The sequence below is a fragment of the Trichinella spiralis genome, assembly GCF_000181795.1.
Source record: "Trichinella spiralis strain ISS 195 chromosome Unknown Scfld9, whole genome shotgun sequence".
Taxonomy (NCBI): Eukaryota; Metazoa; Nematoda; class Enoplea; order Trichinellida; family Trichinellidae; genus Trichinella; species Trichinella spiralis.
The window spans coordinates 487,164-507,553 of NW_003526948.1; the positions used below are offsets into that span (position 1 = coordinate 487,164).

Consider the following 20,390-nt stretch of genomic DNA (forward strand, 5'->3'; position numbering starts at 1 on the left):
AACTTTTAATTAACAAGTTTCTTGACCCAAACTAGAAATTGTTAACTAATTAATTGCACGTAATGTGAAACCTGTGCGCGTTTCACATTAAATAAGGCATATTTCATGCATAAATAACTGATATAGCATAACTTGAATGATATAAGTACGGCCATGATAAAATAATGTGAAAATAGTTACATAATCCATTATTCATATTCAACAAACTGCACGAATAAACAATCTCTGACACAGAATGCAAATAAAATTTATTTGCATTATTTTCAAATTTATGTACATTTCTCAAATGATGTCACAATTTATCATGAAATTCAGAAAGTATGGCATTCGATGTTAACAATCGAAAAAAAACAGGTGTTAAAATTTGATAAATTGCAGAACAAAAATAAGAATAATGTAAATATTGCCTAAAATTTGAAATTTTAATAAAAACAATGCTATATGAAGACCAAAAGACTGTAAAACAATGAATTGGTGTTGATCACTTTCATTTGCAATGATCAGAAAGCGGCTAAAATTTTCTAGTTCATAAAATACTTTTAATCTGAATATCGTAATGTTCAGAAATGAACTATGATCAAATAACTTCTGAATAAGCAAGGAAAACAATTTGCATGATATAGTTTCTCTTTTTTGCCTTACATTTAGAAGTAACGACAATACATATTCTGCCAAAAATATGAAAATTTGCAATGTGCAGTCAATTAATTAAATAAATTTCAAATAATATTATAGCATTTGTTTATAATTTTGATTATTTTTTACAATTTTTTAATTTTTTATTAGCGTTACTGTAACTTTTTAAACCTTTATTTACTTTTAAAAGCTACAGTAAACTTATAATAAATATTTAATAAAGAAAAATAGTTGTAGAATAATGTCGTTTTTTAATTTATGTTTTAGAAGAAACATTTACAGCACTGTATTTTCATTTTCTAACATGAGATTACATATTTCTTAATCACTGTTCATGTTTTGGCAAATATTTATAAATTTCGAATTGCATATGTATATTACGTGAAAATTTAGTTGCAGTTTTGGTTTATTTGTTTAATTTAATTTAATAATTTAGTTGATTTTTATTGTAACATATTATTTTTTAAGTAATTAAACAGATTGTTCATCATGCTGCTAAGAGTGTTATTTCTGCGAGATTGCCGACGTTTTTCATACTATAACAATTTCGGCGCTTGTTTCATAAGAAGTAAGTAAATTCCTGCTATTAAATAAAAGTTTTATTAATTTTTATATACTTCTCAATGATATTGATTCTTTAGCATGCAAATGTCAACCAGCAGTTTGTTTCAACAGAAATTTGAGCGCATCATCTGTTCAATTAATTACTCCTTCGGTTTCTTCAGTTAAGAGTTTGTTCTTTTTTTCCTAACCCTGCTTCTTTAAAAATTCCTTTTAGCCTTCTGCTCTGGCCGATATTGGTCCTATTCCAGATCCACCTACTCCACCGTCTGCAGAACAGCTGGCTGAAATGAAAGTTATCCTGGGTAGCAAACTTGAATTTCTTGGTCTAGGAAGTTATTCACCATCGGGACTTGTACAACTTATGCTGAACTCGATTCATGATAATTTTGGCGTCCCTTGGTGGGCTTCTATTTTCTTATGTATATTAATTAAATTTTCTTATGAAATTATATGGCAAAAATTGTTTGGTCGAATATTTTAGGCACTACTGGTGTTCGTCTGTTAACATTTCCAGTCATGATTTATTCACAACGAAATTCTGCTTTGATGTCAAATTTCACAGAAGGATTGGGCAAACTAAATAAAAATTTAATTGAAGCACGGATACGCCGTGATAGATTTTCAGAGGAATTGGCAATGCTAGAATTGCAAGATTATATGAAAGAGCATAAAGCTGCTCAATTGTATGGAAGAATGTTTGCAATTTCGATGATACAAGTAATTGTTGCTATTTTATGAATTTTTTTACTTTTTCATAATTGTCATTTGACTTTTAAAAGTTTTTCCTTTTTGTCGGGTTTTCATTTTCTGAATATTTAAGTCTTAGTTATAATTTGACAACATACATAAATAATTATGATTTGTTGGCTTTTTATTAATATAAAAATTTAAAAAAGTACTGTTTTGGTATTTATTTTGATGATATAGCCAGTTCATAATATTGATGAAAATAATTTGATTTTTTTTGAAAAATATTTAAATAAAAGTTAATGACTTTTTCAGGGCAGTATATTTCTTACTTATTTTCTTGCCTTGAGAGGTATGTCTTACGCGCCGGTAATGTCCATGACTCAAAGCGGCTTCTTATGGATCACAGATATGACTCTACCAGATCCAGCTTGGATTTTACCATTGTATTCATCATTGTCTGTTTTGATAATTCTTGAAGTGAGTATTTTTTCAATACTTTTTATAATGAAATAAAATGTTAAATATTTAATATTTATCTGGGATTGTTTTATTCTCTTTTTTGTTTGTAGTTAGGATTAGAAACTGGCGTTTCAACAGATTCAATGTCGAAATTCAAATGGGTAATGCGAGTAATGCCCATCGGCATGTTCTTTTTCATCAAAGATTATCCATCAGTAGGAGGTATTTTTTAAAAATGTATCCCAAATAACAAAGCTGCTTTCACAGGCAATGTTGTTGCATTGGTGCGTAAGCAATACGTTTTCTTTGATTACGGCATTCTTGTTTCAAATTCCACGCATAAGAGACTTTTTGAAAATTCCACCATTGAAGCGATCAATTTTCAGCCGTTTTCGAGCTAAAGATCTTGATGCAACAGCCGCATCAGTGGAAGTAAGTAAAAAAAAGTCGTTGAAAGCACGTTGGCTGGAATTTTATGAAAGTGAGCATATTTGATTTGTTTTGTTTTGTTTGTTTTTTGTGTTGTTTATTTTAATTTTCCATAATTGAAGGTAATTTTGTAACGCTTTCTGAAAGCAAAATTCGAGATCAAGATAGTCGAAACTTTATGCGCGCCGGCAAGGATGCGGCACCGCCTACTTTTACGTACAATCCAAGAGATCGATTTCCTGAAGAATTTCAAAAAGAGAAACGTAAATTGCGTGATTTGATCGGTTTCAAAGAGCGAAAACCAAAAAAAATGGATTGAAAAAATGGATCGAGCATTTCATTAAGCAATAATAAATAAGTTTATGAATAAATGGTCATTGTAATATACTTGTCGTTATCGTTCACTTGCGTAATGACGCAACGTGCATAAGGGATGCCAGAGGGGGAATGTCCACGATTATATATTTGCATTTCACAAAATTTTCTTAACATTGCTTCAACAGCAACTATACAAATTGCCGAAATCATTTGCACATTTAGCATCAAATCAATGAACAAGTTGATTGTAAATTTCTTCTACACAGCTTGTTTTCTTTTTCTTTGTTTTTGCCATTTAAGCACAGCTGAAGATGATGGTAAGTTGTAATTTCAATTTTTTTATTTAAACTTTATCGCTGATCATTTTTTGTATTTTTGCAACAGATGATGTGTGCACTTGGCCGCTTGACAGAGGAAGTTGTGAAAAGTATTCGATTCGTTGGTTTTACAACGAAACTACGGAAATGTGTGTGAAATTTTTGTACGGTGGCTGTCAAGGAAACGTGAACAATTTTATATCACGTATTGAATGTGAACGACGTTGCAGAAAATTCTCCTCCTACTCCCAGACTGGTATTATTGGAGGAAATGAGAAAATGAGGATGAAAAAAAAAGCTTTTTAAAAAAAATTTTTCTTTGTAAATTTCACTTGTTATTTTTCTTTCAAGGTGACAACTGTCTGCTTGATGTGAATCCGGGTTTGTGCAAAAATGTGCAACTGCGATGGTATTTCAACAAAAAGAAGGGAACGTGTGAGAGTTTTATTTACGGTGGATGCGGTGGGAATGGAAACAACTTCCATACTGAAGAAGAATGTCAGAATCAATGTTTGAATACAAGTGAGAAAGTGAACCCTTCTGGTGCAATGTTCAACTTGTGCTTTTCTGTGTTCAGATTTGTGCCATGGAAAAGTGGACGGTTATTACATTTATGACGAGTCGAATCCATGCACGAGGCATTTTTACAGATGTTCCAATGCCAGATATGATGCATTTTACTGTCTGGAAAATTGGAGATTTGATATAGTTAACGGCGCGTGTGCTTTATCCCATTGTCTGAAAGTTTGCAACGCATTTGGACGTGGATGCTGAAAAATATTTTTTGTGGAGCATTAGATTTTTACGTCATGTGCTCGAATTAACATGGTGTTTTTTTGCTTTTTCTTATCTTCTTATGATAATGCTTGCATCAAAACGAGAATATTTTTCTTCTGAATACAATTTATATGAAAATATTGAAATTTCTATTGTAGCTCAACATTCAATAGGATTAAAATCACATTGTCAGAGGAGACAGATGAAAGAAAAAAGTCAACTGTAACTGATGGGCTTATAAAATGGACTGGTCGGTGTGGTAACTTTTTCAACGAGCATGCATCACAGTGGAAAAGTATCGGATCAGCTTAGTCTGAAAAAAATTTGTCAAACAAATTACCATTGAATGACGGTGAAAAATGCGACGTTTTGCAATAGAAAAATTTTGGCAGACAATGAATTGATAAAGAAAAGTCTGCCAAAGAACGGCAATTGACAAAACCGCGCAGGTCTGTTATTAAGTGAATGTCGTTATTTTTGACGAGCCAACAAGTCTGGTACGAAATTCGGGATGCATTCACTTTTTTCAACGAACCAGCTTTGTAAATCTTGCGCTTTGGGGCTAATATGGAAATTGCCATTGTTCTTCTCGTCGGTTAAATGTTGGCAAAGGCGACAGAAGCCACTGTTCACTCCATCCGGGAAAGTTACAGTTTCGTAATGTTTTCTCCATTCGAAATACTGGATGTATTTTTCGTCGTCTGATGCAAGCTGGTGCAAGTAGTCGGCCAATTTTTGTGGACTATCAAAATCGTCCGCTGCGATGAACGCATCTCCAGGAACGTGCGCTTCATAAATGGATCTGTTGAAGATGATTGGAATCGAGACCATATTGATGCGGTTGAAAATCTTTTCCGTTACCCAATCATTGCAGACGCTGTTTTCCATTGCCAGATAGAACTTGTAATCTCGACGGAACAGTTGCTCACATGGATCTTCTTCAGTATAGATCAGTTCCGTTTTGGCGCATTTGTCCAAACCACATTTTCCGTATATGTCGAGGTCGATGTGCTTTTTCAGCTCATCCATGTAGAGGTAACGTTTGCTGGCCGCTTTGCAATTGCTGCCGAGCCAGCCGATCATCTTCGTCTTGTTCCTTGCCACTGCTAGCAATTGCTCACGATCAATTTCAATGGGGTTTTTTCTACGTTTGAAATATCCAAATGGCGAATAGATATCCGAGTCAGTTCTGTAAGTCATTGTCAGCGTGTAGAAGTTCTTTTTGAGCTTGTCGAAAGCTTCCAACGATTTATAATAGGGCGTTTCCATCAGAAAGAAAACAAAATGCTGTTTATCCAATCGTTGGGGGGGCAGATCGTTCACATCTACCGTGCGGTCGTAAAACACCACAGCCGCACTGTTGTTCAACATCCTGCGGTCGTAAGTCAGTTGGCACTTTTGTTCTGGACAGAATTTTAAAAAATCGTTTGTTATATTTGCATCTGAATAATGAGTCCACATGAGGATGTTAATCTTTTCTTCAGATACGCATTCTGCTAGATTGAAAGTGAAAAGAACTAAGGCGATTTTGGAAAAACCAATTCCTACCAGCGTCATTGTCGGGCAGCTTTCTTAAACAACAGTAAGCGTTAAATTGTTAAAAGATGAAAAAGGAAAAGTTTGCTGATTACCGCTTTGCGTAAATGCTCACCGCTTGTTAAGCCAATTTTCTAGCCTCTCGACCAACAATCCGCCATATATAAAGTAAAATGCATAAGGTTATCAGATGCTATCTGTATTAAAAATTGCTAATTTCACGTGCTTATTGATTTTGCTTAAGTACAAAAAAATGTCATTATCCATGCAGTTGCTTGCTTTCGCAAATGTCTTAGCAAAACGTAAAGGTTAACAACCAACTGTTTGTTTCACTTGCAGCAGCAGACGGTCGATTACCTTTGAAAGGTAAAGTTTTCTGCGTCCTTACCTTTTGACTTGCAAAGAGTGAAATATTGTAATAAGTATTTTCGAAGGCTGAGCTATTGCTTAATATGCATTGTTCTGAGGGCATGCAATTATTCGACACTTAAAATTATTCTTACTGAAACCTTAACGTTTCAAAATAGTGACCATTTTCGTGCTATTCAGCCGTGTGTAAATGTTTTTTAAATTCACGTTTGTCAAGCAGTTATTGCTCGTCTCAAATTTCATCGAAAATTACCAAGCAAGAATGCCACATTTTGATTTAGTCTAACTGGGGAACAAATTTTTTCACTCCGTTTTCTTACTGGTCGTTGAAAGCATTCTCTTATTGGACGTCCGTGCCGTAGTCAGATTGGCTTCCCTTGGCTAATTGTTCATTGATTCAAACTTTTCCATTGTGATTAGTTGCAATATTTCTCGTTTCATTGGTCCAAATATTTCTATTTTATGAATGTAATGAATGATAATTGTGTATAAGAGAATTATGAGACAATTCTGTCAGTATGTAATTTGAAAATGCAGAAACGCTGTTTTAACAACAAGCAACAGATCAGCTAAATCATAAGCGCTACTATTAACCTCGAATTTTCCTTTATCATTGCAATAGTTCACAATGAGACAAGTTTAAATGTTGCGAAAGGTTGCGTTTATTTATTACACACAAATGGTAAAAAGTAATGGCGAGTGAAGTCTCAGTTAACATTCGTCAACGTCTGATGTAAAAAATGTTTGTTCAAGCACACAAAAAAACGGAGCTATTACTGCGAAGAATTAGCATGCAACAGTTTGTTTCAACAGTTATAAATGAAAATGGATGCTTTTAATAAAACTCTATCAAAGCCCTTTGACGATGCCAACTGAAAGAAATGGAAGGCACCAAGTAGAAAACTGTTAAAGTTTCTTCATTTTACACGGTTCAGTTTCTTCATTTGACTTCAGGATTGGCGCTGTTTGTAATTAAATTAAAACTGTTGGCGCCACATTGTTGATTTTTCAGATAAATTTTGAACTTTCCTGACATCATACCCGGAAGTGCTGCTAAAATTTATTTGCGTTTAGCAATTTACTGAAAATGCGTTATTGCACCACAGCTGTACGGTACAAAAAACGCTAATGCGCAAGTTGTGATGTGCTAGCAATCACGCCTAGCTTTTCACTTCTGGGTGCATGATTTTATCATAAAATTTGTTCATTTACTAGATTGTTGAACTGTTCTTAGGGTATGTGTAGTAAAATAGACCAGAAGAACAGAGCAGTAATAAATAAGAAATTATCAAAAGATATCGTTACTTATATAATAATCTACTTTCAGCTGTTTTTGTACAACACTACTGTGCCATTCAAGAAGATAATGCCGTTTATTCAGTACATAAGTACACAGATATAATTATACACGAAAATCAACTAATAATAGAAGCAGTAGCTGATCATCAAAGTGCTGGAAGAATTCAATCACTAGATATATCACAGAAATTATTCCATTTATATTTTTAAGCTATTTGCATCTTTGTAAAATTAAAGAATTTAATTTATAATAATCATCATATTTGTGTATTTTTATGGTTTTTATTTAATGAAAAAAATGTATTGAATTTTTTAAAACATAATAAAACAAATAAATGTAATTTTCTTCTGAACTTAATGCATGACATATTTCTGAAATTATTTTTCAGCAAACCTGACTATTAAATTTGTCTCACTGTAGATCTTCTGTGAAGAGACAACGTATCATTTCCGGCTCGTTTTGCTGTCTGTTTGGCTGTTTGTTCTTTGAAGAAATTTGATAATATTTTCGGGTTCAAATTGATTCCACTGTTTTGTAGGACATTTGGAAATCGTTTGAGAAACGTTGAAAAGTAAATTACTATTTGTATTATTACAGATTTAACAGTAGTATATAACATTATTGTAATCGAATAATTGTCATTTAAAGTTTAATAATCAAAAGCAGTTTGTTAATTTCTTTTGCGATTTACTTTTGGTTCAGTTTTATTTTATTTGGCACTTTTACTTTAGAATATTTAGAATGCTTACTTTTTTGTAAGAGGGTTTGACTATTTTAATGTCAATTTGTGAGCTTTTTATTGGTAAGACAGTAAGGTAATTTTACGTTAATTTTTAACGAAACATAGTGACGTTATTTATTTAACCAGAACACTTTCAGATTGTGAAACGTTTTGTTAGCGGCTTTTAAAATGCATAAATTAATTTAGAATTAGTATGCAGGGGTATATTACATTTAATGTAGTTTTTTGTGTTGTAAGTTTATCTTTGTGATTAATATAAAAATTAATGGAAGATAAAAATATTTACAATGATAAAAATAGTAATGAATAGAAAATAGACTACGTTTGAATGATAGTTCCAGTATCCTAGAATTTAGTTGAAATTGAGTTATTTTTAAATGTTGTTTGGTGCTGAAAGGATACCGTTTTAGTTATTTAGTGTTTTTTTGTGAACTAACCTGGAGTGGGAACGTGATTCATAAACGATTAGTTTCATAGAAAATTTTTCGTTGAAGAAAAAATTAATTTTATGAAATAGTTGTTGAAGGTGACATACGTATATGAAAGCGATAAACCATAAATTTGCTTACAGAACCCCATATAACTGTTACGAACTGCTTAATTTTATTCACTCCTTACTTGTTTTAAAAATAAATATTTTTAATTACAAAACCTAAGAGTGATAAATCGATTTAATCCAGTTAGCTTTTTTGTCAGTTATACTGTATACAGTAATCTGTAGTTTTGGATTTTCAAGTTTGGTTGAAGTTTCGAGTTTGATTGCCTATGTAAAGAAATTACACATGGATGCTTACTGAATAATTTTTTGAACACATTTACTTTTAGCAATTTCAATTCGTATTCGTGGTTCATAAGTTGCAGCGATGGTTGTGGATACAGTTCTTTATGATGTATTAAAAGTTCGCCCTAATGCAACCGATGCAGAAATTAAAAAAGTGACATGAATGACTCATAAAGTTTATTCTTAAAATTTGTTTTTTTAATGAATAGGCATACCACCAGCTTGCACGAGAATTCCATCCAGACAAAAATCCTCATCATGGCGATAAAGTTAGAATTGAACGCTTAATGAACTGCTATATGAAATTGTTTTTTTTAGTTCAAAGAAATTAGTTTTGCTTATGAGGTTCTTTCTGATAGAAGCAAGCGTGCGTTATATGACATGCAGGGAATTGAAGGATTGAAAGGCGGCGGAGATGATGGTGAAGCAGTTTGATTGATAGAAAAATGCGCAGCATTGTCTACTGAATTTTCTGTTTTCTGCAGGCGATTCGATGTTTTCTGAAGATTTGATGTCGCACCTCTTTGGAAGTGGTATTTTTGGAACCATGTTTGGTGGTGGAGGAAAATTAGGAAAAGAACGACGACGTAATCGTACAGAAGAAATCGTATATCCCCTACGGTATTTTTTAAAATTTATTATTGAATACAGGATAATGTAATGATAATTTATGATAATTATTTGATATGAAATACTGTAATCTGTTAATTGTTGATTTGTTAATTTGATTATTATTTTGAATATTGTGTTAGTGAAGTAATTTATTGAATTATTGAAGAAACTGTTGTTGAATGATGTTTACTTTGAATTGAAGTGTTTCATTGGAAGATCTGTACCGAGGCAAGGTGAGCAAGCTGCAGTTGAACAGAAATAAAATTTGTGCAAAATGCAATGGGTAAGACGCAGTAGAAGATCGAAAAAGAAATCGATTATTTTCATAATTACAATTGTAGTCTTGGCGGTAAGGTGAACTCCGCGATTCCATGTAGCGAATGCCAAGGACGTGGTGTGAAGGTTACAGTGCATCAGTTAGCCCCAGGTGTGATGCAGCAGGTGCGTAGTTCGTGTCCGGAATGCAAAGGAGAGCGTACGTAATTATCATTAAAAAAATTTTTAATATATTTGAAATAATATTTAACACTTGTTCAGGGGTTGTGATTCCGCCGAAAGATCGATGCACAGAGTGCAGAGGCAAAAAAACGGTGAAAGAGACGAAAATATTAGAAGTTCATGTTAAGCCTGGGATGTGGAATGGTCAGAAGGTTATTTTTTACGGTGAAGGAGATCATTTGGTACGTTATTCAACTTTGTTTTTATCTTTTATCATTTTAACATGGAACATGATTTGCTTTGAAGATGGACTAAACAATGTTTTGTTCAAAAATAATTTTTTATTTTGATTTTCAGCCTAGCTATGAACCTGGAAATGTGATCATTGTCATTCAAGAGAAAGAGCATGAACAGTTTATTCGAGACAAGGACAATCTTTTGATTAAGCGGAAGATTAATTTATCAGAAGCGTTGTGCGGCTATAAGTTTTTGCTACGTCATTTGGATGGGCGAAATTTATTGATAACAACTTCACCTGGTGACGTGCTCAGTCATGGTATATACCATAAATAAAGTTTTTTATTCTTTTTTTAAAGTACTGCTATTTAATGATTTACAAGAATAATTTATCTTAATTTGAGGATCAACACGATGCATTTGGGGCGAAGGCATGCCCAGATATCATAATTCAGATTTTAAAGGCAATTTATACATTAAATTTATTGTTGAATTTCCATCATCGCATTTCACGTCTGAAATTCATTTGAAGGTAAGCAGTGATAAAGTTGTCAGTATAATGCAACAATGGAAGATAAGGTTTCGCATTGCATGACTGGTGATTATAGGAAATTGAAAAGTGTTTACCACGTTCTTCAACTCACTGTAAGGTAAGTCGTGATGTGGAAGAAGTCGATCTGTTGCCGTTTGAAGAACGTTACGCAGCTGCACCAGGTAAAATGAACTTTTTGAATGCAACGGAAATCAGTTGTTTATTTCACTAAAAGCATGCATTTTGGAAGTGATAAATGTTGAATATTTTACTAGGAGGCGAAAATCGTGGAGAAGCATATAATACTGATGACGAACCGTCGGATGAAGGTCGGTCAGCACGTGTGCAGTGCCCTCATCAGTAGAATTTTGTTCATTGGCAATGCAAGAAAGTTTTGCTGCAAATACTGCTTAAGAATAATAATATTTCTGAAATAATATGAATTACTATTAATATTGTTTAATTGATTATGATCAACTGTTAAAAATTAATAGATTAGTTATTCAAATTCACCATGGGAGTACTAACGTAAGCGAAACTTTGATTTAACGATGGTTCTCATTTTTATTCTTCATCCTTTTTTTTCTTGGTACATCACATGCGATCTTATCAACAGTGTCAAGTGATGTTTGCATTTGCATTACAGTTTGTTTGTTTTTTCTTAGTGCGTTTTCTTATATTATGCACTTTTCTGAATACATTGCTTCGTCGACAGATCATTTTTCAACTGACGACGGTTCCTCTACGCTGGATGTTGAAAATGATGATAAACAGAAAAGGTTTAAATACGAAGTTTTATTATTAGCAAGATAAACGATCCAGTGTGAAGTCAGATGAGAAATCAGTTGCCGCCAACATTTGCCAGAGTTTGTATGTGCGCAAAACAAGCATATGCATATTCATATGCGTTATGTTTGTATATTTCATTTACCTAAGCAGGCAAACTGTGGAAGTATATTGCTGCCCAATTCACAATAATCTCTGCGCACATTCTGTTTCGTTTGACAGAATGTTTCGAGAATAGCGAAGCAACAAACCTGCTGGTTTGGGCTATTGGGAAGCGCGGTGGTATTTTTTAAAATCTTACCTCATTCATTTTTCAGGGACGCAGTAAGCATTTATGAAATGCTTGTTGGTAAGAGGTGGTTTTGTTCCATTGAAAGTGTTAACTGAAATAAAAATTTATTCCAACTGGAAGTTGCACTTTTGTAGACGAGATCGTTGAATATATTACGATAGCATTTTTGAAAAAAAATATTATTTTGGTTGAATCGCTTTTTTTGAACATAATTGTATCATTTGACTAGCTTGAGAAGATGGAAAGTAGTGCCAAGTTGATGCATTTTGATGCACCCGATGTTACACTTAAAATATTTCAAGAGAATCGAGCTCGTTTATTGCGAGAATTGAAAAAAGTTGTTACAAACCCAGCCACATTTATTCTTATGGAAGGTGGCAAAGTGGTCAACCATCATACCACAGATTTGGTTGAAGGCGACTCGATGGTGTTTCGTCAGGTATTTTTTCCCCTTTTACTTATTTAATGACAAAATGCTGTTCTTCTTTTTATAGGAATCGTATTTTTTCTGGACATTTGGTGTCAAAGAGCCTGGCTTTTATGGTGCGATCAGCGTTCAGACTGGTGAAACTTACCTATTCGCTCCTGAAGTTGAATCAAGACGCTCTATCTGGCTTGGAAAGTAAAGCACAGTTGGATATTATTATTATTATTATTATTATTATTATTATTTAAGAGTTTATTTCTTACAGCAGTTTTTATTAATTCATTTGATGACGTTGATCTTGTGCAAGTGTCCAATTACAAATATAATATTGCAGTTGAGCGTTCTGTTTTGTGTAATTAGCGATAAGTTTGTTTGATGATCATCAGAATTGTTCTACGTCAATAGATTGTTAAATGCTTTGCCAAAAAGTTTACCATTTTTTAAAACTGTATCTGTGTTAAATTTCAGTGAAAAACAACTGATGAATACAAGTGCGAAACTGCTAAGAACGAAGAATGCTTTTTTCTTTTTCTCGTTATAATGCAAAATGTTCATTTAATTCCCAGTGAATTTCATGTTCACGTTATTGAAACACTGAAATGAGAATTCATTTAGCATTTAATTTTTCTTTTTCAGAATTCCGTCGCTTGAAGAAACTAAACGACAGTACGGTGTGACAGAGGTGTTTTATGATGATAGAGTATATATTATTTACTGATTAATCAGTAATTATTCACTTTTGATTACTTTTGTTGCAGATTGCAGAAAAACTATCAACGCTTGGATGTCTAAGCGTGCTGACTTTGGTATTTTGTTTAAGCATTTGATTTGGGTAATAATTAAGTTTAGCATGATTGGAAATTTAGACTGGCCAGAACACTGATTCTGAACTGGATTTAGTGGAACCCGACGTCAATCTTACTAGGTTAATTTGAAGCAAATGTTAAAGATGTTTATTTTTCATTTTTTTATTTTTAGATTTCATGTCAACAATAAGATATTGTATCCAATTATCACCGAATGGTATGTTTGGTGGTCAATATTTATACGTTGCTTCTGTGCAATGCATTTATTATTATAGTCGTGTTTTCAAAACGGATAGAGAATTGGAATTTATCCGTTATGCTTGCAAAGTCACATGCCAAGCGCACATTCAAGTTCGTTTTCTTTTCTTCTCTTTTTTTGTTTTGCCTTAACAGTTATAAACTTATCTATCTATTCAAACAGACAATGTGCTGTTGCGAAGTTGATATGTCAGAACTTCAGTTGGAAAGGTGCATATTTTATTTTACAGATAGCTAGTGTTTGTTCAACTTTTTTTGAACAAATAATAGTAATCATAAATTTTGTTTTCTAGCTTGTTTCGATTTTTTGCGTCTTTTTACGGAAAATGTCGACACATTGCATACACATGCATTGCAGCAAGGTTATTTGTTGTTATTAATTATAATGAACTTTAATCTTTTAATTTTTGAGTTAAAACATTATTCGTGTTTTTGTTCACATATTAATATTCTTTTTCAGTGGTCCGAATGCCGCAATTTTGCACTACGGTCACGCGGGGAAACCGAACGATCGTATTATGAAAATAGGCGATTTGTGTGTGATGGATATGGGTGCAGAATTTTCGTCTTATGCTTCCGATGTGACCAGTACGTTTCCTATCAGTGGACAGTTTCTGCCAAAACAGTGCAAAATTTATGAAGCTGTTTTGGATGCTAACAGAGCGATTATTAGCAAAGCAAAACCAGGTAAATCGAATTCGTCAATTCTATTTTGATGTTGTTTTTTTCTGCAAACATTGCACACATTATGGTTTTCAGAGGAGTCTTGGATTGTGTTGCATATGACAGCTCAAAAGATCATTCTGAAACATCTTATTCAAGCTGGGTTGTTGCAAGGCGACCTGGAGAGTATGATTGACGTTAGTGTTGGTTCGGTGTTCATGCCACACGGAGTGGGTCACTTTTTGGGTCTTGACGTTCATGATGTCGGAGGATATTTGAAGGTGATATGATTTGGACTCATTTACACCAACCATTGTTAAATAGCAATTTTTGCGTTGTTTCAATTTCAGGGTGTGAGGAGTTTCGAAGATAAGAAATATTCCATTTTGCGCACTACTCGAGTTTTGAAACCGCGCATGGTGATCACTGTCGAGCCTGGCTGCTATTTTATCGAAACTGTAATATGACAGTTGTGATAATCAATACTTTTTGCAGTTTTTTTATTTTGCTGTTTAAAATGGAAAAGAGGGAATTATTTTTGATGAAATTTTAGTTAATTAATCAAGCGCTGAGTGACCGTGTGAAATCAGAATATTTGGTGAAAAGTGTTATCGATGACTATCGTGAACTAGTTGGCGGAGTGTGTTTTCAACTTTTGCTTTTGCAATTTTAATATCATTTGTACTTTGATGAGAAATTTTTTTTCGTAGGTTCGAATTGAAGACGTTATTTTGATAACAGAAGATGGATGTGAAAATCTGACTCCGCTTCCGAGAACTGTTGAAGAGATTCAAGCTTGTGTGGGCTCGAAAAAAGTTATTCCGTTAGCAGGAGATTCTGCGGAAACTTAATTGCAAGCTAGGGCATGCTGTTTATTTTTCTTCCGAAGTATGTTCAACAAATTTTTTCTGTGACTGTTATAAATTTGATCGCTCATTTTTGCTTCTGTTTCTGAGCAGATTTTTCTTTTATTTCAGTATTTTGATAATATTCATGTTTCAGCAGCATTATTGTATGATTTGTCTGTTGAAATTTATCGAATCTGATTCATAGAAATAGTACATATTCTTCGGTGTTTAATGGAATTTTTTTACTGAAATCAGTACAGTCCAGTTGATGCTGAAATCTTAAAGTGAGAAGTGTGAAAATATTACAAAAATATTTGAAAATAAAGTTCAATACAGTAGAAGTGAATATTGACTATTTTGAATTTATCGTAATCTTCAGAATTGATAAAACAGGATATTCAAAAACATACTGGTTGATCTTGTGTATTTAAATGATGCAATTCTTTTTTATAAATTCGAGAAAAAACTGAAGATTTAAAAAACGTAAAATTCATATATAAATTGAGAATTGCATATAGTAGAATAAATCAAATTAATGAAAAATATCTCAACAAAATTTAAAATATAAATTGCATATATAATAATTAACAGAATTCTTAATAATTTTTAAATTAGTAAACTTTAAAAAATTTAAATCGGATTACAGTAAGAAATATGCAAAATATCATGGGCTAATAAATTTAATAAAAGTAGCATAGAATTCTGTTGAAAGATATATTTAAAGTTTAAATAACCAATAAAGCATGAAATTTTAAACATTTCAGAAGCATAAGGTCACTTTAAAATTTGTACTTGCATTATCTTATTTATACGGTATGTTGAATTTTGTTAAGTTTTTGTCACAGGTTGTTAACAGCAACTGTTGCTTCGATCTTTCTCTTTCCGATTATGACTTCACCATCTGAACAAGAAGACGTTCACCGACAAGCAGATTTATCTTTGTCTTCATTTGAGGCAAGGCATCGCCCTGTTGTAAGTTGACACCTTAATTCAGTAGTAGTATGAATTTCAAATATCTAATATATGATAGATTTTTTATGAATTAAAATACTTAATGAAATATATGGTTTTTTGCGTTAAATTATTAGAATTGTGAACTCTAAAATAAAATTTTCCACCTTAGACATTGCGCAACATAATGCATGTGTCGGTGGGCGCAGTTTACTGTTTCTATTTTCTTTGAAAAATTACATTTATGCGACCTTTTTTATAATTATAAACATTATTTTACCATTTTATTTTATTCAGTTTATATGATTTTTTCATCAGAATGTTTACTTTTGTAAATTCAATGGGGAAAGTTATTATTTTTTTATCTGTATGGAAGTTGTCTCATTTGAATTACTACAATTTCTAGATGCTGTTATAAATTAAAGCTGAAGTGAAGAATAAAATGAATAGGTTTTTAATTATGTAACCTTACTTAAAAACATTTACTTCATGAAGCATGTGTACTGATAGCGATGTTGTAAATTACATCTTAATTTTTTAGGACCACTATGATGAAAACGAATCATGGATGAAAGTAGTTGCTTCTGCCATTTCGAAAGCTTGGTATCGCACTGTGGATTTCATATTTGCTGCATTGAATACTTTCAAGCCACGGAAACAGGTGCCCGCCATTGAAGATTCACTGTTGTTGAAAAGCGCGACTGATTTAGCTTCTTGCATTCGTACTGGAACCGTCAGTGTTTAGCATTCAGTTTATAATGCTTTTTATTCAGCTTTTATTTTTTATGATTCAAACTTTTAGTTGACATCAGAATCAGTTGTAACAGCTTACATACGCCGTATATATGAAATCAATCCGTTTCTTAATGTGATGGTGCAGCAACGTTTTGCGAACGCGTTAATGGAAGCTCGTAAGATTGATGATATGATTAAGCAACATCACATACCAAATAAGGATGTTAAACCATTGCTGGGAGTTCCTATTACTGTAAAGGAGAGCATCGCTGTTGAAGGTAAAGTGATTTTTCTTTCATAATGAAATGAACGTAAATTTGTAAAGGTATGTGCACAACGTATGGGTTGGCTGTGCGCTCTGGTGAGATATCGGAACAAGATTCTGATGTTGTTGCGGCGTTGAAAAACGCAGGAGCGATTTTGTTGGCTACTACCAATGTGAGCGAGGCTTGCATGTGGTGGGAGTCTTACAATCCAGTGTACGGATTAAGCAGAAATCCGTATGATGTTCGACGTACCGTTGGAGGCAGTTCAGGTGGTGAAGCTGCGCTTGTTGGGGCTGCTGGTTCTGTGATCGGCGTGGGATCTGATATTGGTGGCAGTATTCGTATTCCTTCAGCATTTTGTGGAGTGTTTGGGCACAAACCATCGAAAGGTGTTGTGTCTAGCAAAGGTTGCAAACCAGACGCTGTTGGTTCTCGAGCGGATATGAATTGCGTCGGACCAATTTGCCGATATGCGGAAGATCTGGTGATGATGCTTTCCATTATGATAAAACCGGAGTACTATTCTGTACTTAAACTGCACAAGAAGGTTTGCAGTCAGTTTAAATAAATATATATATATATATTGGAAAGAGAAAATTTTTTTTTTCTTATTTCATTCAGGTGAACATGAATGAGGTGAAAGTATTTTACTTCGAAGAAATATTGGACTCATCCATTTATCCGTTATCTCCAAGTTGTCGTGATGCACTGAGAACAGTAGTGTTGCATTTAGAATCGGAATTCAATGTGACAGCCGAAGAAGCAAAACTGCCAGCTTTTCACCAAGCAATGGAGCTGTGGTTTAATGAAATGTACATCCCAGATGCATCATTTCAGAATGGTACTTGTAAACTGTTATACTGATGATGATGATGATGAAATAATTTTAAATTGTATTTTTTTCTGTGTTTATTTACAGTTTTGACTGATGGACAGTTTCAGTTTAACATCGAATTAGAAATGCTTAAGTGGTTCTTTTGCTTGAGCAAATTTACATTACCATCATTGGGATTGGCAATGATTGAGAAGTATGGTGCTTTTTTTAATGCTTTCCGTGACAAAGATATGTGGCATGAAACCGGAAGAAAAGCTTACCGACAATTTGAAGATCTACTTGGCGAAAATGGTGTGTTAATAATGCCATCTCATCCAACAACCGCTCCCTACCATTACCAGCCGTTACTTATGCCACTTAATTTTGCCTACACTGCCGTGTTGAATGTTCTCGGGGTACCCGTAACAGCATGTCCAATTGGTACTGATGAAAATGGCATGCCTATCAGTGTGCAAATTGCCGCCATTGTCAATAACGACCGACTTTGTTTGGCTGTTGCTCAGGAATTAGCTAGAAAATTTAAGGGATGGAGTAAACCGCAGTAAACATCACCGGTATCTGAACTTAATTTTTATGAATCTCAACATATTTTTAAAACATATTTTATCTAACTGTTTCATCCATATTCATACTGTTTGTGATGTATTCATATGTTTATCTGAGTTGTTAAATAATAATTTAAAGTAGAATATATTTATAAAGATATACAGATGACTACTGAAAGTAAATTATTCTTAATCTATTTGTTAGTTGTTGTTGAATTTTCGCGCACTGTATTTTTCATCTCACCAACTATTTCAAAATTCCTTTCTTGTGCATATTTCAAGTGCAATATTTTACTTCTTTGAGCAATACGTTTTTCCGTCAGTTTACGGTCTTTGACACCATTTAGAAAAAGTTTCAAATGTCGTTCAACAATAAATATTTATCTATGACTAATTTATCTTTTCATAACACTCAATTGAATCGACATATTACTGGCGTATGTTCATTAGTACCTACACATGAAGCGTATGCTTTGCATGTATTGGCTTGGTTGGAAAACAAGCATTCGTGGAAAAACAGCCGGCTTATCATCTTCATTATTCACTTACCTTTTCATTGATATGAAAGTGCGGCAATTCGACATTCTTTTCGCTATGTCAACAATGAGTGAATCCCGCTTTGCAAAATGATCATTTATGCTGCTAACTGGCGTAACAGTTGATTAAAAAGGTAATGAAAATAAATGAGATAAATAAATAATAAATAGGTAATGAAACAAATCATGACAAATTAACGAGCTCATTCTTAGAGTTTATTTGAATATTTAGATATATCAACTTAACAGTTCAGCAAAATAAATTCCATGTCTTTTGAAGAGTGCAACGAACTGTAAAATGCTCGCATGACAACTGCAAAACATATTGCGCTAGTTGAAGGTATGAAATTTTTCAGTAACAAGCAATTGACAATTCTTTTGAGAAATTTCATAAAACTTCACATGTAGGAACGTGACATTGTAGGAGAGGAAAAATGCAATATTGGATTACATCTGCAATTATCATTAATAATTTTCATCAACTCATATCTGAAGAATATAAAATCAAAAATTGCGAAAAAAAGAATTCAAACTAAAGGATTTTGTAATGCAAAACTGAAAACCATGAACAATTTTCTTTCAAAGGAGCCACCAATTTTGGAACAAAACTTTAATGGACGCAACACAAAAATTCGTAAAATGATTGTCAGAGCATAAATATTTGACAAATCTATTACATATCAAAAGTAAACATTCATGGAATGGGAACTTAATTGCCATGCTTTCCATAGATTACGCATCTGATTGATACCACATGTGTGGCTACCTGAATTTACTTTCGTTAAAAACAAAGATGCAAGGCCGATTTGCATAATTAGCATAATGCGTACTCGCCCAGAGCTGAAATTCATTACAATTGCTATAAAATTAAACAAATTCACAATTTATAACAAATTATTGGGCTCATGCATGGTATTTGCTCGATTCTTTTGAGGAATCCAACAGTATGTACAGTGCAAATTATATCCAGCGCCGCAGAAATTTTGGCGAATTGTAAAGAAATTTGATGGTAAGTGCAAATAAAACTGTGCCAATAAAAGGTATGTAAATTTTGAATAATGAGCAATCGATGATTTTTTGGGAAATTTAATAAAATTGAAGGTTTGAGCATTTGAACTTTATAGAATGAAAAGAATGGTATCTTGCACGAAAATAGCTTTCTGATGTGATAATTTTGGATAATTCATATCTCTAAAGTGTAATAAGTGAAAAAAATTGAAGGAAGAAAATTTTTAATTTTGAAAATGACGGTTATTTAAATGAAAATCAGGAATAATTCCTATTAAAATGACTTACTCTTTTTTGGTGAAAACATTGATAGTCACTATGCAAAAATTAATGAAACAATTGCATATGCATATTTCTTTATTTTTTGCTCTTCATTCCTTTGTACTTCGACACCATTAAAATCTCATTTCTGTTGCACTTTTTTGATATATCTCAACAAATACACAATCAGGATCTGTCGGCATAATTTCACAATAATTAGCAAATAATTCTCTACCAATATATATCAATCGCCTTAATTTTTTGAGAAAAAAATCTTTCTCCAAAATTGCAAAATTTCATGGGCTATAAACATGGTTGTTTTCGCAAAAAACGGCGAAAAATTTGATTTCCAAATTTGGAATATTTTTGATCGTAATAATTTCATACTGCTAAAATAAAGTGCTTTCTAGAATATCAACAAATACATTTCAGTAGT

The 20,390-nt window shown here is 32.9% G+C and overlaps 5 protein-coding genes across 5 annotated transcripts; all 5 read left to right on the top strand.

The window, feature by feature from the left end:
• The first annotated feature begins 1,125 nt into the window (after positions 1–1,125).
• On the top strand, positions 1,126–3,097 carry Tsp_09474 (conserved hypothetical protein). Its single transcript, XM_003371211.1, has 6 exons — positions 1,126–1,204; positions 1,449–1,619; positions 1,715–1,917; positions 2,203–2,367; positions 2,460–2,571; positions 2,937–3,097. The coding sequence occupies exons 1-6, from the start codon at positions 1,126–1,128 to the stop codon at positions 3,095–3,097; spliced, it is 891 nt and encodes a 296-aa protein (XP_003371259.1).
• Positions 3,098–3,211: 114 nt separating this feature from the next.
• Positions 3,212–4,502, top strand: Tsp_09473 (putative papilin). The gene is made up of 5 exons (XM_003371212.1): positions 3,212–3,336; positions 3,397–3,413; positions 3,481–3,669; positions 3,765–4,014; positions 4,349–4,502. The coding sequence occupies exons 1-5, from the start codon at positions 3,212–3,214 to the stop codon at positions 4,500–4,502; spliced, it is 735 nt and encodes a 244-aa protein (XP_003371260.1).
• Positions 4,503–4,986: 484 nt separating this feature from the next.
• Tsp_09472 (putative keratin-associated protein 10-8) lies at positions 4,987–5,766 on the top strand. The gene is made up of 4 exons (XM_003371213.1): positions 4,987–5,030; positions 5,065–5,327; positions 5,418–5,570; positions 5,675–5,766. Exons 1-4 carry the CDS (start codon positions 4,987–4,989, stop codon positions 5,764–5,766), a joined length of 552 nt encoding a protein of 183 aa, XP_003371261.1.
• Positions 5,767–7,931: 2,165 nt separating this feature from the next.
• Positions 7,932–10,541, top strand: Tsp_09471 (DnaJ protein). Its single transcript, XM_003371214.1, has 9 exons — positions 7,932–7,966; positions 8,963–9,072; positions 9,128–9,187; positions 9,237–9,339; positions 9,404–9,539; positions 9,733–9,813; positions 9,872–10,005; positions 10,068–10,210; positions 10,326–10,541. Exons 2-9 carry the CDS (start codon positions 9,001–9,003, stop codon positions 10,539–10,541), a joined length of 945 nt encoding a protein of 314 aa, XP_003371262.1. The 5' UTR covers positions 7,932–7,966; positions 8,963–9,000.
• Positions 10,542–15,705: 5,164 nt separating this feature from the next.
• Tsp_09470 (fatty-acid amide hydrolase 2-A) lies at positions 15,706–18,149 on the top strand. Its single transcript, XM_003371215.1, has 6 exons — positions 15,706–15,789; positions 16,310–16,501; positions 16,571–16,781; positions 16,829–17,316; positions 17,391–17,610; positions 17,689–18,149. Exons 1-6 carry the CDS (start codon positions 15,706–15,708, stop codon positions 18,147–18,149), a joined length of 1,656 nt encoding a protein of 551 aa, XP_003371263.1.
• Positions 18,150–20,390: the final 2,241 nt, after the last annotated feature.